Genomic DNA, 18,269 nt, shown 5'->3' with positions numbered 1-18,269 from the left:
ACAATTAAAATGTTTTCCTCCTGTTCCATAGAGGATGTGTAGCACAGGGAGATTTTGTTTCACTGGAATGAGGAGGTCTCACCTCTGCGTCAGTTCACAGAACTGACTCCAGGCCAGGAAGAACTGTCCTGGCTCTCCACTCCTGACCTCCTGCAGACCAGAGCCTGAGGACTCTCCTGATTCAGCACAGCAACTCTTCCATCTTTGTGCTCCAACATTTTGGTCCAGTGAGCCCTGCAGTACTGAACCCGATATGGGTCACCTACAGTAACATCAGCTCAAAAGGCCCAAACAACCAGCCCATGCATGAGCCTCTGAACTGCAACATGGTCCTCTACATGGTCTCTCCTAATTGCATTGCGAGGTCACACTCCTCCATGGGCCTCCCAGGGCCCTGACCTTTACTTCCATCCTCATACCTAATGAAAAGAGACATGAAAAGCAGGCAGAAGTGACAGATGCAAATCTCTCTGTACCTGCATGAAACATGAGATTCAATCTTGCAAGTGCTGAAAGCAGAGCACCATGTAGTGCATGAACTAGTTCAGCAGGAGTTGCAGTGTCAGAACTGAAAGCCAGCTCCATCCCACAGGCAGTTCAATAAAAAAAGAGACTGAGGCTGCCACACAGCTTTTATCCTCAGTCCTGAAACAGTGCCATGGAGACAGGCACCATCCAAGAGTTCTTGAAATCTTCTGTCCATGTGTTGAGGGTAGAGGTGCTTGTCACTACCTCAACAGCATGGGAAAAGCTGCTGTCAATAGCCTTTACTTGATCTTTCAAAATGAGCACTGGGACCTGTACCATGCCCCTCCTTTTGCAAACACTATGCGACAAAAGCAAGCCCTTTATTGCAGGCTTAGTAGTGATAATAATGCTATTTCCAGCACTTCCTGAGACACACTTTGTTTTTCTAGGTTTTAGGCCACTTTACCAGGGCAGGTTTCTATACCACCCTTTAGCTATGGCATCCTGTATCAGAGGGAAACTGTCACTAAAAAGTTTTATCTGTACGAGAAAAAACATGTAATAAAAATGCTTGACATCTCTTAGGTGTCTCCACAGATGACTTACTATTTCAGCTGCAGTTCATAAGTTTAGTTGGAGTAGGTGTTGACCGTAGCTGGTGAGATATGAAAGAAAAACCTCAACCCACAGACTAAATCCTTCCAAGCTCCTTAACTGACTCAGAGAGATGGAAAAACATTATGCAGAGGAAGTACTAGAGTAGGTTGTGGTTATATTCCTTCCATCCACTGGTCTCTCACTTTGGGTCTAGCAAGTACTTCAGAAGAGGCAAGAATTGCCTGCAAGTGGTGAACTTCCTCACTGCCTTCCAGCATCACAGTACTGGTTGACTTCAAGGAGAGAGCCCCTTTAATGCATCTGGCTTTGTTGAGCCCCAGGCTGACATGCGCACCCTGGCTCTCAGGGATGCGACAAGGTGTGCTGGGCAGGAGCTCCAGGAACATGCCAGTCTAGCCGAACTACTGGGTCCTCCCTCTCAAAGAAATGGCATGCTTTCAGCTCACTTTGAGGTTGCTTTCTAACCAAGCAGACAAAATAAGTCTTGTTTATTCTCTGAAAATAAAGAGTTCAAGATTTGGTAAAGGTTGGAGGCAAAGTTACAAAATGACCAACTGTTATTAATAGCCTTCGTGCCACCCTTAGCCAGATCCATTCCAGGCTGTGCTTGGGCTGCCAGGATACATCTCGTATGCATTTCCTCTGGAGAACTGGCCACTCTCTGTATTCACCCAGTTCCCTTCCCCACTCACAACAGCATCAGTGAAAATGCAAATATCACTGTGTGATCACAGGGTAGAAAATTCTCCTACTTAGTCTGTTGTCATCCTCCAATTACCCAGTGAAATGCAGCATTATTAAAATTGCTTTCATATTCTTGATTAAGGTCTAGCTTACGATGGTGCAGTAGGGAGGTTTCCTTTGCACCTGGTGCTTCTTAATTTAATCCTTTTCATGTGCTTACAATGCTTAAAAATTATGTGTCTTAGGAAAGAATAGTTGAGCTTGCCACATACTAATGTTACAGTGTTCTCAGCTCTGGCATTGCACAGAAGCTATGAGACATGAATGTAGTGAATGATATATTTTAGGATGGAGAACCTCAAAACACGCAGAAGTCCCTTTGAGTTTCCATGGGTATTCTCTGACCCAGAGAGCGTCCTAATGACAAAGGTGTCGCATACAAGATGACCACAACCACTGTGACCATCTCTTATCTGCCCATGTTGTGCCAGGCACTGTTCATGACAACAGCCTGTGGACATGACACAAGGAGGATGAAGACTGGTGGAGTTTCCAGCTGTGGATTCCAATGGGGCTTAGACGTGTCAGTGCTTAACCATCAGACCAGGATGTTTTAGCAGATACTGGTTTGGTGCCCATCCATGCTGGAGGGAAAGAACCCAGCTGCTCACTAGCCATAGGATGTTTAAGGTCCCTAAACACTGGGTTTGCGAGGGAAATGCAATGCGTTTATGGCACTGAGTTTTCAGCTATTGTCTGGGTGCTGGCTAGAAAAGCACAATCTGTTGTTTCTGCCCTTCCTGGGGTCAGTAGGCAGGCTGCAGGTTGCAGTAGTTGCACAGCTGGATCAGAGACTTGCTTGGAGTTAGGAACCTCAGTGGAAGAAAGGTGAAAGGTAAATCAAGATAAGCAGGAAAGGGTACCCAGAAGGACAGAAACAGAAAATCTGGCTGGTGGTACCAAGAGGATACTAGGTAATACATATTTTTTCAAGAAAATTTTCCTAAAACTCTGAAGTGCTGGACTTGAGATTCCTTTCAAGGAGACAACTGCTTGCAGCTACACATTTCAGGACTGCCTGAAAGTCCATGCCCCAGAACTTGCTGTTGCAGGTGGCATTTTACTAATGATATTTGTGACAATGAGAATATATGGACCTTAATTAGGATCAAGATAACGTGAAAGCAGAATTCCTGCTTTCCAGGAGACAGAAAGATGTTTAGTAAATGGGAAGGACATAACACCACAGACAAGAAAAGCCTGGAAATAAGCACACACCATGTAAGGCTGACCTCAGCTGAGAATGCAAGATGGCAGCAAGCCACACGCACACTTGTGTCATAAGTATATAAGTAATCTTTAATGTGATGGACAAGGTAGCTGGAGTGCTATTGTTTGACTAATGCAAGAGGTATTACAGCTGCAGCACATAAGAGAATTTCTTCAGCATAATCAAATATTTTCCTGCTGAATCTACCACCCACGCACAGTTGTAAACCACTCCCAAAGACACTGAGCAACCGTATGGTTAACCACATAGTAGCTGTGCATTCTGGGCACATGGTACTTTCAAACTCGGCATGGCAGTGTGATCCTAGGGCTCCCCTTTCAGAAAACACACCAAGGCCACCCCTGCCGAGCAGCCTGGAAACTTTTCCATGTTCTCTTACAGTCCATGTTACGCGCAGTACCATCTGCTCTGCCGCCACCATTCAGTCAATGGCTTACAGCAGTCTCACATCTGAAAAGAGGATTAATGGGATGTCAAAGCTGAGGAGATTGCTCACCCCAGTTTTCTTAAAGATGGGCAAGTATTGTGCAGGCACAGAAGATGGTTTTAAGAGGCTATGTGAAGCACACAATTCTTTACACCTTTCAGAGACTGGATACCATCTCCACCCTCCCACCCTGACTGCTTCTCACCTTCTCTGCCTCTTCATTTACCCGTCCTACCCTATGTCTTTATGTCCTTCCCCATCACTTGTGCCCGGACTCATGTCTCCTCTCATTTGCAATCACAACACAGAACTACAATTATTATTGATAAGAAAATGTCAGACTAGGGAGTTACTTCAGAAATATACATTTGTTTCAGATGATGCCAGTGTAGTCCTGGGAAAAGGGAGAGGCTCAGCCCTAGTAAGCTGCATGAAGTTGCCAGCAGTCCTAACACTGCCTGAACCAAATACAAAGCATTGTAAAGAAATGCAGGCAGGGGAGAGCAGTGCTATTTTGGGCTCTGAAAATGCCAGCTAAAAGCCTGCTGCCAACCCCCCAAAACAGCAGCAAGGAAATAAACACAGTTATTTCACAGGGACTGTCAGGTAGGAGATATCCAGGGCAGAAATGATTTCGCCTTACCTGCACCTGCCTCCAAATGACCCACAGGTTGTCCAGATGTGCTCAGGGTTGAATGTAAATGTCAGCACTCTGTCTATTTGCCCTCTCTCCCAGACAGGGTTTCTTCCTATTCACAGCCTTCCCATCAACTCATATACAAGAAAGGTTTTGAAAGCTTCACACACAGTGATTTTGCAACCCAGACCAGCCTGGGGACATTTATTTCTTGAAATTCCAGAAGAACAACAGAGCTTCTTGCTGACTTGCTGCAATGGTACCTGTCTTGGAACGGAACGGACAGGGACACCCCTGTACACAGCCAGGTGCAGGCAATCTCAGCTGAATGGTGAAATGGACACAGGCCCTGAGGGGCCAACAGAGGTCTACAGCACTTCACATAAACACTTACTGGCTTTTCTTCAGTAAGACCACACACAACAACCCCTCACCTGAGTCACAGATGGAGATGGAGGGGTGTGCATAAAGTACTGGGATATTTATCAAGCTGGGACTTGAGCCAGCTCACTTGAAATATGAAGGCCACAAGATAACTGGCAGTTTCTGGAGGCCTCATGTCAGGTTTCTCCAACCAGGTCAACACTGGAGCTGACCTGTGAGCCCAAGGAGAGTGCAGATGGACTCGAGGGATGGAGCCCACCACTGTTTGCTGAGGTAAAGCCAACAAAAAAGTCAGTGCAGTTCTGGTGAGGAAGAAATAACAAAAAACTCGTGTTCATACTTTTTCTGAAGCAAATGAAGGAAGTCAATGGGCAGCCAGGTTGGTTCACAGGAAGCATGGAAGCTGTGCACAAGGGTGTTTTACACTCTCTCCAGTCCTCCTACACTTTTTTCTTCCCTTGCCTGCAAACAGGACCCCTAAACCCATCCATCTAGGGATGTACAGACCCCCTTCTCCCTCAGTCCATCAGCTGCCATCACCCCCAGCTGCCAATACCGTTCCCCATCCCCGGGAAGGAGAAGCAGCCATTCCTACAAACCTCTCTTGGCCACTGGGAAGGATCAGGCCAGAGAGGGGTGGGTTGCACACCATGCCCTCCCCATCCAGTGTCACAAGCACCATTGCTACAGCCCAGATGTCCTCTGCAGGGCAGCAGGAGCTTCAGGAGATGGGGACAAGAGGTTTGGCCTGCTTACACACTTCAAACAGCCAGTTCCTCTCTCCTTGGCACACACAGTGGGCGTGGGACAACATAGACCGAGCACACGTCCTAGAGGGCTTGTGGTAGTGCAAGGGGCTGCGTGCCTGTGGGTAGTAATGCTGAGGCTGGAGAAACTGGGGAAGCATGGGCGTGGAGATAGCCAAACACTGGCTAGGAAGAGATTTTAACATCTAAAACTTGATGGGTAAAAAAAATCCAAGGCAGAGTAGTATTGATCAAGGGCACAGGGACAGAGTGCTGAGGAACAGCCAATACTGCAGGTCTGGGAAGGACCTTCTCACCCTTACAGAGTTACTTCTCAGAGTAACCACTGGTCTCCCATTCATTGCTCCAACAGCAGAAAAGTATTTCCCTCCATCTGCTGAATCAAACCTATGAGTACTGCACACAGAAATGCATTTTTTTCAGCTCAGACCTAGTAGTTTCTAGCATGTAGAAAAGCTTTCTGTGGGGCTTACAGCTCTGGAACATTGAGCTGCAGCTCTAGAGAGCTCTAAGCCATATACTGTGACTACCTTGAATGAGGCAAAGTGTGCTATGGGAAAGGTGTTCTCCATCCCTGAAGCCGTACTTGCAGAGCCTGCCTTTCCTTTCCACTGCCTTCCTGCCAGCCCTCATGTGGCCTCCTAGGTTCTTCTCATCACTTGGGCAATGAAGGTATCCAAAGACATATTTCTTTCCTCAACTATTGCTATGCCAACACGTCATATTTCTGATATTTCTGATATTTCCTAAACCTGTCAAGGCTTCCTGCCCCAGATAGATATTTTTGCCCTGGTCTGATTTGCAGAGCTGTTGGCCTGGCCTTCCAGCTCCTGTTATTCAAGTAACCCCCAGGAATACTGCAGCCTTTCGGACACTGAATCTCCCCCAAAGTACTGTCCCTCTGAAGTGAGTGCATGTGCAGATGTGTGTTTGTGTGCATGTGTGAACACGCCTGGGTATTTGCAACAGCTGTAGGAACTAAGTGTAGAAATGGGGTGCGGCATTTTACAGATGTCCTATGCATCCTACGCACTGTTGGGGAAGAAAGTCAGGGCGGATATTTTGGTGTGAAGGGAGGTGTGCTCACCATATGACCTGACAGGAAGAGACTGTTTCACTGTGCAGCACTCTCTGCCTGCTGACACCATCATGGCTGCATTCTGCTATGGGAGTAGTAAGGGGCAGTAATCCCATGCAAAGAAACTGAGGACATTTTTTAAGTTCCCCTTCAGTTCTAGACTGTAAGGTCAGGTCCCTGGTGAGATTCACCACAGCCAGCTTCACCTGTCTGTGGAGTCAGTATTGTCACTGAAGTTCTCCTTAGAGTCAATGAAGAGAGACTGGCACTTACAGGGTGTAGCTCACATTAGCTATTTTAGACACCTACATCAGGAAGACAATTGAGAGGTAAAGGTAATTATTTCTTTTCATGGATAAATGGTGAGACTGAAAGATCCCGTTCAAATGGAATTGTCCACCCTGCAGATGGGACCTTGTCAGGCAAATCAAACTCTGCCCTGCTCAGACAGCAATAAGGATGGTGAAACGTATCTAAGGGCAGAGGAGTGAGCATCCTAGAGGCCAGGCAGTGCTGTGGACTCTGATGGGTGGCAGCCTGACAGCCATGAGCTCCTTTGCACACACTTCTTTCCAGTTTATCATCCTTCTTCGCTGGTGTCCTGATTCTAAACAGAGAGCGCGAACATGCACTTAACCCTCCAGATCCCAGGAGAGGTATCCTGACTGCCCTTCCAGACAGCACAGGACTCCTTGCAGAGTTATGATGCAAAATAAGGACCATGACTGCTACAGAGAAGGGTCTTCCAGGTGTTTTAGAGTGGCTTGCCATCTCTCTCCTCTTTCTTATGTTTTGACATGACAAGCTTGGATGTCTCTAGATGTTGCACAAAATAGATGCCAGGCATCCTGACTGTAATGTAATTGATGCAGACTCAACCTCCCTACAGCAGGCCATACTGTGAAAACAAATTTTAGGTCTATTGAAATTCTCTTGGGCTTCATTCTGCAGACCTTTTACAGGTCAGAGGCCTTTAAAGTGGTTTCAGGATTGAGTCCAACCAGTTTCAAAGGATGATAAATGTGGAGTGTTTATCTGGTTGTGCCATCAAGTGGAGATAGACAGGAATGTGCTTTGTCGGATGGCTCATTTACCTGTGCAAATCTGTTTGTTCCATACAGAGTCACCCCAATTCTTTCATTACAGATTTTTGTAACATCTTTTTTCCACATAAGAACACTGTCTCATAAATTCTATTTCTTTCCAGTTAAGAACCAATTTCCTTGTGTTTGTCACATAAAGACAATGAAAATTAGATCACACAACAACACACATGGTGGAAATACTATTATGGTCAGATAAGATGTATGGATAGCACAGGCAGATAATCACAATGTGGAAGGACACTAACCACTGGAAACAGCTGACAGTAATATTAATGCCTCACAAGGGGGGAGGGTTCTCTTGTATTTTGAAAGCTCAGAAGAATCAAGATGTTACTTGCCCCTAAAATCCCATTTCCCCTCCCCAGGAATGGGAATGCATACTTGAGTTCCTACCTCTGACCAGCTCAAGCACCAAGAACAAAAAACCTATTTAATCCAAAAAAAGGCTTCTGCACCGTGTGAGGAAGGAAGCAAATGGTGACAGTTCCTTGGTGAAGCAGACATTGTGCAGTGCCAGGCGTGTTCAGAAAGGCAATTTGTTGGATGGACCGGTCACCCAACACCTCCTGTTTTCAGGAGGAGGGAGCAGAACTACACAAAGGGTTCAGTTGGGGAGCAGCACAGAGCCCCACCGCACCAAAACTCGTGTAGATTTTGCTTGCTGACCTTCTTCAAAGGCCGTGTCCCCTCCCTGCTCCCAGCTTGCACCCATCCCAGCAGACTGACTGCACGGTGCAGAGCCCACCAGCTGCTGCTGCCCTGCGCACTGCTGGCTAAACCTGCCTTTCCCTGGGGAGCAGGAGGGCAGGACTGTCCAGGGAGGAGCAAGATCTGTCCCAAAGCACAGTGGGAATATTCAGCACAGCTGCGTGTGGGTAAGCATGAAATGAATCACAGTAAATGTTCCTCTGAACTCATATTAAGATTCTTTGAATTAGCCAGAAAAAGCAAATCAGCAGTTGAGTGACAACAGCCTAGTTAGATGTGACGTATGTAAAAACTGGGGAAACACAAAGATACCAAATAAAGAACAACTCCTATGTGAGTCCAAGGCATTTGTCATCCTCTACATTGATAAATATTTTTCATATAGGTTGGGCTTTACAGACTGAAAAAACAGGCCTGACAGGGATTTCAGGAAGTCATTTTGTCCCTGCTGTGCCCCAAAACAAGGCCAACATGATTTTTCATGGTTTTGCGTAACATGCTCTTAGAGACCTCCAGTGATACAGATTCCCAGGCAACTCCCTACTCCCACACTTTACTGTCTTAAGAGAGCTAGGAAGAGTTAAGAGTTGTCCTCGTTGCAACTGAAGTGTGTTACTGTGTCTTACTGTTAGTCACGACAGGCACTGCAAACGGTCTTCCCTGCAACAGCATTTTATGCGCTTGAAGCTTACTTTCATGTCCTCATCCATGTCTTTGCTTTCTTAGGGCAGACAGCCTCAATCTCTTAACATTTGCCCACAGGCAATGTTTTCCACATCTCCCATCATTCTTGCTACTCTCTTCTGGGCTTTATCCAACTGGCTCACATCTTTCCTGAAGTCTAAAGCCCAAACAAGATAAAATATTCCAGCTGAGGCTTTATAATTTCCTTGTAAAGTTGGAGGCTTACTTCATGCCTCACAGACAACATTCTTATTTATACAACGGAAAATGCTGGCTGTTTTTGTACTAGCACAACACTGCTGGCTCACACTCAGTTTTAGATCCTCCAGAGTCTTTGTCTGTAAACTGCTCCATTGCCTGTCTTTGTCACTTAATTATTTCTGATGAAATCTCCAACCTTAAGTGCATTTTTACTGAACAGCTTCCTACTCTTCCAGCGTGTGCCATCAGCTGCAGGTTCATTGTGAATTCTGAGCCTGTTCTGTGCAGCACACCATGTTCTCTCCCAGCTTCAGTTGAAGTTAACGTTTGAATAAGTACTCTCAATGTCAACATGCCATTCATTACTGGAAATACAGACTAGAACGAAGCCTCGGGCAGATCCCTGCAGGATTTCCTTCGGTGCAAACATCCCTTTGACAAGGGACCATTGATTACCATGCTTTGAGTATGATTTGCCAAACAGTTTTTCACTATCTTATTGTAATTTAACTATGGCCCCCTTTCCCTTTAGTTTGCTTTCCCTCTAGCTAGCTTTCAAACCGCTTTTGCTGCTTTTAAGACCTGTTTTCCTGTAAATGAGCTGCCTTTCCTGCACGCAGGGTCTCTGCTCACAGACCTGCCCTGCCCAGAGGCTGCACAGATGTTTAGCCACAATCCTATCACATGAAAGAGCACACACCTTGTCTGACCACTGCTTGTCAATGATGGAAGTGCTAAAAGTGCCATGAACCTGCCAAGAAAGCCTGCTCTTGCTAGCACCCACCTTCAGAAAGGCGATGCTTCCCCCTGCAGCCCCAGAGCGGGGCGGGGGGGTGCTCTGTTGTGCTCTTACCCAAGCCAGGGCTCAGCCACAGCCTTGAGCTTGGTGAATACCCCCACCCCAGCCCACCCTGCGATATGCCTCCCACTGACTGACAGGCCGACTGGTTGGGCACACAGGTCAGCTGGAGTGCTGCGAGAGAAAGACATGCCACTCAGAGGATGTCCAAATACAACATTTAAAAGAACAGACAGTGAACCCAATGCCTGGAGCTTCCACATATGTAAGCATATGTGGAGATAAGTGACTGTCTTCTACCTCATGCAGGAGAGACATATGATGGAATGGACAACCAAAGGGAGGATGCATGATAGCAATGCCTAAGGGATGTGTTACATGTATAGAAAGAAAGCAAGAGCATGGATTTGTGGGCTTCAGGCTACAGGAGACCTTGCAGAGCACTGTTCAACCAAAACCACAGTGCTACATTTGCTACTTAACATCAGCCCTGAAGGAAAAACCACAATGTAGCACTTGAGCAATTAGCTGAGTTTAGCAGCAGGCCAAGTCTGGGGACCTCTGGACCCTGGAAAAGGGGGGAGGATCAGAGCCAGCTCCTGCAGCAGGACACTGTTGGCGGAGGCTCAGCAGCTGCATCCTTGGATGGAAGTGGCTGGACAGGGTCCCCAGGGTGCGTGCAGCACCCGGGCAAGGCAGAGCTCAAAGGAACTGCTAGCAGGGCTCCAACTGCGGAGAGCTGAGGATACTCCTGCATGCTCTGGGCATGGAGAGGAGCCCTTCCTTCCTTCCGTTAACCTTCTGGCTACTTGTTCCCCCAGATCACTACCTATGAAAGAACACTAGCATCTCCCACTCTGTCCACTGAACAGCTCTGTGCTTCTTCTAATTATTATTAGTTTCTCCTCTCAAACTTCTGCATGCTTGAGTAGAAGTAGATAGCCTCTTGCCTTTGCTTCAGCTCCACTGCCTGGCTCAGCCTCAGTGGGTAGGAGAAGCCTCATAGGAGGGTTATTCAGAAAATACAGAAAAGCCTCATAGGAGGGATATTCTAAGTTATTTAAAATAAGAGAAAAAAAACCCCAAAACCACATAAAAAACAGTCTCCACAGCAGCCAGAGAGACCCGCTATAAGCTAGAAGAATAACCAGTCATATTTATTCTCTCTGAAACCATTTGTTCCCTCAGCAAGCAGAGCTCAGAGCATGGTTGAGATATAGAAATCCTTTCCTGGATTCAAAAATTTCAAGGGGAAAAAAAAGGCTACATAGAGTACAAGCCACTATAACAAAGCTGAAGTTGTACAGTCCCAGACAATTTGGTGCTTCAGCACCTGGAGAAGACACCCTCGATTTGGCAGGGTTATTCTGACCCAGGTCCAGATTCTGCACCTGGAAACGGAAGGAAACTCCACAGAGCACTTCAGAGGAGCCTGGGAGGGAACCTACCTTTGGTCGATGACAGATAGCAACCACAGAGCCTTTCCAGGACAATTTAATGTTTCTTCCTGTTGAATAGGAAGCTTTGTAGATCCTGATAACAGGAGACATGAAACATCCACAGGGACACGCCTAAACTGCTCTGAAGTCAGAGCCTCCTTCCACTTTGGGACTGAAAACTGAAGTCTCTGACAGAAGGCTCCAAATGGAGGAGAAGAAAAATGCATTTTCAGTGTAGCCCAGTGTAAGAAGGTCCGTGGAAACCCTTACAGTCCAAGCATGTGTCTCAGTGTTTTGCTGCATGTCAGAGGGTCCGCCCCTCTGGTGCCAGCTCTCCACCTACTCCATGCAGCAGAAGGCCCTGGGAGTAGACAGTGTACTGGCTGAGGTCCCCCAACTGAAATATCTGCCATAACCTTCAGTGAACAGTGCCTTGCCGTTATCCAAGCTGCCTTAAACTCACCTTCCAGTGCAGCTGTGTTAATCTACAATTATAATAAAATACTTTATTCACAACATCTAGTTTCAGCAAAGCAGTTACAGATGCCTGTGAAAGACAGAAGTGGAAAAAAAAAAGAAAACCACAATTAAACGACTCAGACTAAAAATAACAAGAAAGTTCTTTCTCCTTCCTTTGTCGCTCTGAAGTGCTATCCCCTCCTGGCAGGGTGCTACACAGAGCTTCCTGTTCTCCGAGCATACCTTATGCCTTGTTGCATCTGTTAAGGAGAGCCCTCCATGAGAAAGTCTGCATCACAATGTACACTCATTCTACAGCTCTGGGAAGCTCCTTGGCTGGGGAAGGCTCCTTCCCAAGCCCTTTGAAGAGGGTTCAGACAGATTTAATCTTTCACTCTGAATCTCACAGTACTTATTCCTTGTCCAGGAGATGGTTTGGCCATTTGCCTTCATTAAAATAAAGACTGCTTCACTCCCTTGGAGATGCAAATATTTCTTCCTCAGATGGGTGGGAACTACTCTGTTTGACTGACTGGTTAACACTTTGTTGCCTCAAGAAGTTCCCTTTTCTTCCCTCTAGTGACTTGCTGGCATGTTTAACTATGAAAAGTATCTTACACAGAATCTTGCATTTTGTAATAGTCTGTACATTAACAAGTATACTTGTTGCAGCCATCTATATGGGATTAATACACGTAGAACATTGCTGGCATTTGGCTGAGACCAGGCATAACAGTAGTAGGGTGGGTAATCTCTAACATCTTTCTCTCATAGGCAGACTCAACATCCAAATTCTGCTGGGCTGCATGGACAGATCCCAGAGCTGTTACTTCCCATGCTATGCTATATTCTAAAAGAGCCTACATTTCATCAATCCCGCTGAAGCTGGACCTCTGTCCAGCAAGGAGAAGTTATCAATATGGTTTGTCAGGATGTGCAGTGTCCTAGCAAGAGAAGTGCTCATGCCCTTCCTGATAGGCACTATTGCCATCAGCACCCAGAGCAGTATTCCCTGACACCTCACAGTCTCCTGCTGCATGTGTGGGGCATGAGAAGAAGCATCATTTCAGACCGTCTCAGCTGTGGAATCAGAGGGGAAAGACCATGGGAAGGCAATGTGCCCAGGGTCTACAGTATTTCCTGATGGGTTAGCAATGTCCCTTCTCTTTCAGCTGAGACCAGACGTACATTCTAGCAATGGCTATCACCCCTACAGTGGTTTTACAGCAAGTCAACATGCAGTCAGCCAGCCACTTTGTGAGTCACTGTGTGAAAGCTGCTGAACACCCAGACTTCCCTGTGGTAGAAAAAAAATTGAGAGAATTTGTGAAGAGTGTGGAGGAGATCTTGAAACACTTTCTAATCATCCATCTCAGTAAAGAGATGACTGGTCCCTGGGAGGCCTGAGAAATGTTTATGACCTTACAAACCAAGAGTTTTGCATCAACTGCTGTTGGTGGGTAATGGTGAACAGAAGACCCCTTTAACTACATGGATCAGACTGAAGGCCAACCAGCTAGCTTCCACTGACCTCTGAGTTACCATGCTTGTGCACTAAACAGTGATATCTCTCTCAAATGCTCCAGCATACTTTCATCATCTGGTGACAGCTGTGATAAAGAGAGAGCAACCTAGGAGTACATCTACACAAATAAGACCTTGATGGAAAAAAGACCTAGCTCCTGCTGCTGAAACAATGGTGCCTCGGAGGCAAAGCAGGAAGGAGGCCCATGAAACCCTGTGACAGAGATGTATGCTGGCACCATGTCCCCATGACAAACTCTGCCAGTGTTTATCTTGATACTCCCAGCAGCAGTTGCAGCAATGACAGGATAAATATGCAGTTAAGACAAGTCAGCAGGTGCAGACAGTGAGCTGTCCAGTCTATGAGCCTTGCTATAAACATTACCCTCTATCATAGGAAAAATGGGGACCGCAGTTTTATAGCGTATTGTCTTTGACTTATCGTATGGTTCAAAGCCAAAGAATACTTCCTGAGTGTCAAGGTGCAATCACACTGTTAGTCAGCAAGCCTTGCATGCCAAATGTGACTTTATGGTGATTGCATGGCTCAGCAGGTCCAGCTTTGCAGCACAGTCAAGGAAGAAAGTGCATATCCAACATGAGACTGGAGAATCTGCCTATGGATACTCCTGCACTACCAGTTTCGCAGGGACAAAGGTCAGAGCCAAATAGTCAGATTAAATCAAAACAGTGTCCAGACAGATGCTCATGCCAGGGCTGGATGAGGCTTCATCATACACTTCAACAGAAAGGCCTGGAGGTTGCATTCAGCTGGCCTGGATGTTGCTTGTCTGAGGCCTAGATGACACCACAGGTGACAATTCTTTGGCGCATAATCCACTTTGAGGAAGCATAGGCATTTGGGATGTGAATCTGATAGTGCAATATAGCCCAACTAGAGCAAAAATACTCCAAGCAATATCATCAAACCAATAAACTAGCAAAAAGCAGTATCTACGCAGCTAGAAGACTTTCAGGCAACAGCATATTCTAACTGAGCAGGCTGAGAGAAACTGAGCTTGCCAGGAACCCTAGCTAAGCTGGAGGAGTGGAGGGGCCAGAGTGCCCCTGTACATGCTGCAGGAGAATTCTGCTGTCTCACAAAAGGCTACAAGCCTCATGGAAGGTGTGGGAGGCTTAGAAATGCATGATTCTTGAGTCCAGCACAAGAAACAAGAGCAGCCTAACTTCAAAGCCAGTTGGGCTTAGGAGCTTTTTCATCTAAACAGAACTTGAATAAGTGCTCCCTAAAGCAAGGACCAGAACACAGAAATCCCACTTCTACCCTCTTTTATTCTTTGATATTCTGAAAACCATATTCCTTGCTGCATAGCAATCCCATTGCAGTAGGTGAGAGCACAACCATAAGTGGTTTGGGCATTCTCCCAAAAAGGACTGGTTGGAAGTGACCTCTGGAAGTCTCCAGCCCAGCTACTCACTCTGAGCAGGATCACTGCTAACAACAGATCAGGTCAGCCACAGCTTTGTCTAGCCAGGTTCTGAGATCTCCCAAGGATGGAGATTCCACCACCTCCCTGGTCAGCCTATGCTAGGGCTATCCTGCCTTCCTAGAGAAAATCGTTTTCCTGATTTCTGACCTGGACCTACCAATCAGGATGTTTGGCCCTTGTTATATTGGCCCTTGGCCAATTGTTGTTGGCCCTTGTTATATTGTGTGTAACTTTTGTGAGGAAAGTAAAAAGCTGCCTGACATTATGGAGAAACTGAGCCCAGGCCATCTACCTTTCTGAGGTAACGTTCCTGTGACAAGAGCTTTTATCACATAAAAAACAGGCTCTGCCTCTTACTGATTTTATCTGACCTCAAGCCAGTGCATGTGAATAAGGGTCCATCACCAGGGTGGCTCAGGACTGAGTTTAATCACCTCCTTACCCACCTGTGAATTGCAGTGGGGACAGGGTATCTAACTCCTACTGATCTCCCTAGCCGTGCAGGGGATGCTGCCCATGAGCCAGAGCAGACTATGCTTGAAAATTAAGGCAGTGTTTAATGTGCCTTCTGGAGGGTCCTATGAGATGTCAGTGCATAAAACTCAGGTAAATAATGACTTGGCCAAGTTCTAGGCCAAAGGCTTCTGAAATAAAACACATCAGTCCCTGAATGGACTGTGAGGCATGTTGTGACAGCCCATGGCTCTCCTTGCACTCACAGTGAGTCACAAAGAGGAACACCAGTGGTCATTCCTGATGGCTTTGACTCTGTTGTGAACAAGGTGAACTCCTGCTGTCCTTTCCTCCCCTGTCATTCTGTCATTCTTTCTGCTACAGAAATCTGGTTTTGCTGGTCACAAGTCTGTTTTGCAACACTGTTCTGAGCTCATGATGAGAAAAGCTGGTAGACACAGAGCCTTAGGTAAGCCAGAGGTGGTACAAGTTTGACAGGTCTTGAGCAGCTGATAAGATTGTGAGTTAAGTCTGCTTCTCCACTAGCATGACAGTGAATAAACCACACAAATATAGACTGAAGATTCTGTCTTTGATGTCCCATTACATGTGTTTTTCTTCCCTTGTCTCCATGGGCAAGCTGACTCTGAGTTGAGCAACTTTTCAATTAACTATTTCTGTTTTCCCCTAATGGTGCTTTAGTGATACTTGACATTCTATCAAACTACTTTACATATATGTACATATATAGACATAAATATCTCCACCTAAAGGGAAAGGAAATAAGGAAAGTGGTAAAAATTATACCACTATATATATTTAGAATATAATATTTAGATATTATATAGATATTTAGATATTAGATATTTATAGATAGATATTAGATATATCTATCTATACATCGATAGATAGATAATAGATATCTATTAATATAGATATTAATAGATATTTAGAATATATTCTCTCTCTCTATATATAGAAAATAAAACAGTGTTTTATATTCTAAAACATTTATGGCAGGGGTGTTTCTACTTTACATTCTCTGTCTTTTGTAAAAGCTTCAAATGTCTTCTAATGGTCAGAATTAAGATGACAGAGAATCAGAAGACTACATCTTCTTATAAGTATTTTCTTTCATATGGTGGCAAGGTCATATTAATTCCTTTGACTCTGGGCCTACTTTGTCATCAAAATCAACTTGAGAGACAATTTCCTGCAACAGCTCTGTACTGCTGGGGTGACACACTTACTGGAGCCTTACTTTTCAAGCATTGGAAGAGGCTGCCCAGGGAAGTGGTTGAGTCGTCATCCCTGGAAGTATTTAAAAGACGTTTGGATGAGGTGCTTAGGGACATGGTATAGTGGTGGTCTTGGTAGTGTTAGGTTTACGGTTGGACTCGATGACCTTAAAGGTCTTTTCCAACCTATACGATTCTGTGATTCTGTAAGCCCCCACCCCCACTTACCATTTGTGAAGGTGTTCACATAGTACCTTCGGCCCTGGGGAGACATATAGCTCTGCCAGCCGGGGGGAAGGTGGCCGTTCAAGGTATCTTCTCCTGTCTGAGGAGTTGCCTTTCTGGGTTTCTGCTGAGAAAAGAAAACAAACCCCAACCTATTAAGTCAATATCTAGATAATGTAAAGTCTAACCAGACACACATCTGGAAAGGGACCATGTGGTTTGGCATTCTAGAGATTGCAATACACCCAAAGACTTTCAGTCCATTTCTTCCCTCATCTGTCCAAGCTTCATCCAGACCATGAAGCAACCTTCCCTTGGAGCACTGGCTACATAGAACATCCTTTGAGAGAGAAATTAAACCCCTCTGTATTTGATGTCCCATGAGCACCTGGACCTGTCCAAGAAAATGACTCTCGTTAAGCAGTAAAATGCAAAGCATAAAATAATCAAGTGTCTGAGAAAGAAAGGCATGCATCTGGCACTCATTTACTTTCATGTGGATATACTGGTGGGTCAAAGCACTGGTCATGGAGGTGCTACCCCAATTTAATTTACAGGGGAACCATCACCTTCAGACATTTTCAAGAAGAAACACGGCAGAGCCATGTTGCCTATAGTAGTGTGCTGAAGTAAATTTATCAGTAGGCTGATTATATACTAATAATGCATGTAATTAGCAATGTATACATTACTGATCTAGATATAATCTGGATCCATATCATCCAGATACAGGATCATTAGGATCCAGATTACTAGGAGTGATCCAGATCATTAGGAACAGCAGGAGATGAGCGTCATGCTGTCACCTGCTCTCCAGGCACACACACAGAACTGGAACACACAGAGCTTTCATCCCTGGAAGTATTTAAAAGATGTTTGGATGAGGTGCTTAGGGACATGGTATAGTGGCGGTCTTGGTAGTGTTAGGTTTACGGTTGGACTCGATGATCTTATAGGTCTTTTCCAACCTATACTATCCCGTGATTCTGTGATTCTGTGAACTGCTCTCAGCGTTCAAGTGCTACCTCAGCTGTACATCTTTTCACCAACTCAGTTGCAAGCCTCAGTGCAGGTTCAGGGTGCAAGGAAAAGAAAGAGGTGAAGCTGAAGTGCAAGTAATTGTCTGCACTACATTGCATCACCTGGACTATTTCCCTCTTCCAGGTAGCTCTGGTGGTTCCTTGGTAGCTTGGGATTTACAGCAGCTGCTTGATGTGAGACTGGCAAAGAGGGCTTCATCCCAAAGGAGGCATGAACCCTGTCTGGTCCCTTCAGCTGGGAACACTGAATAAGGCAAAGGTAGAAAGATAAGATGCATGGCCAAAGAGTGCCAGTTGCAGCCCTACAGGGCTGCGGCTATGAACCCAATGGCTTCCTCCGGGCTCACATCCAGAGAGCTCCACTTTGCTTTTCCACATTCCCTAAGGCAAACCAGGCATGCAACGTACTTATTTTTTGTTTGGTTTTTTGCATTGCCTTCAAAGGAAGAAATACAAAAGAACAAGGAAAAATATGTGAAATAAATAGAATTATTTACCCCATGGAAGCTAATCTCTATCCAGGAAATGTCTTCCGACACAGTGGGGGACAGGTCTGAAGTGACTGCACTCGGTTCACAAGCAGCCACA

At 45.7% G+C, this 18,269-nt stretch overlaps 1 protein-coding gene across 2 annotated transcripts in view; it reads right to left on the bottom strand.

Moving 5' to 3' along the window:
- The window catches only part of GAS7 (growth arrest specific 7), a 107,388-nt gene that overhangs the window by 50,285 nt on the left and 38,834 nt on the right, over window positions 1-18,269 (bottom strand). Inside the window, exon 2 of one of the 2 annotated variants that reach the window (XM_072881332.1) lies at window positions 16,645-16,768. In XM_072881332.1, the coding sequence (XP_072737433.1) occupies window positions 16,645-16,768 (124 nt within the window). The remainder of the gene's footprint in view (window positions 1-16,644; window positions 16,769-18,269) is intronic. The other variant, XM_072881333.1, reaches the window with a different exon arrangement.

This window comes from Ciconia boyciana, chromosome 16 (genome assembly GCF_034638445.1).
Source record: "Ciconia boyciana chromosome 16, ASM3463844v1, whole genome shotgun sequence".
Taxonomy (NCBI): domain Eukaryota; kingdom Metazoa; phylum Chordata; class Aves; order Ciconiiformes; family Ciconiidae; genus Ciconia; species Ciconia boyciana.
Note: the sequence above shows the minus strand (reverse complement) of the source record. Positions and strands in the feature narration are given on the sequence as shown.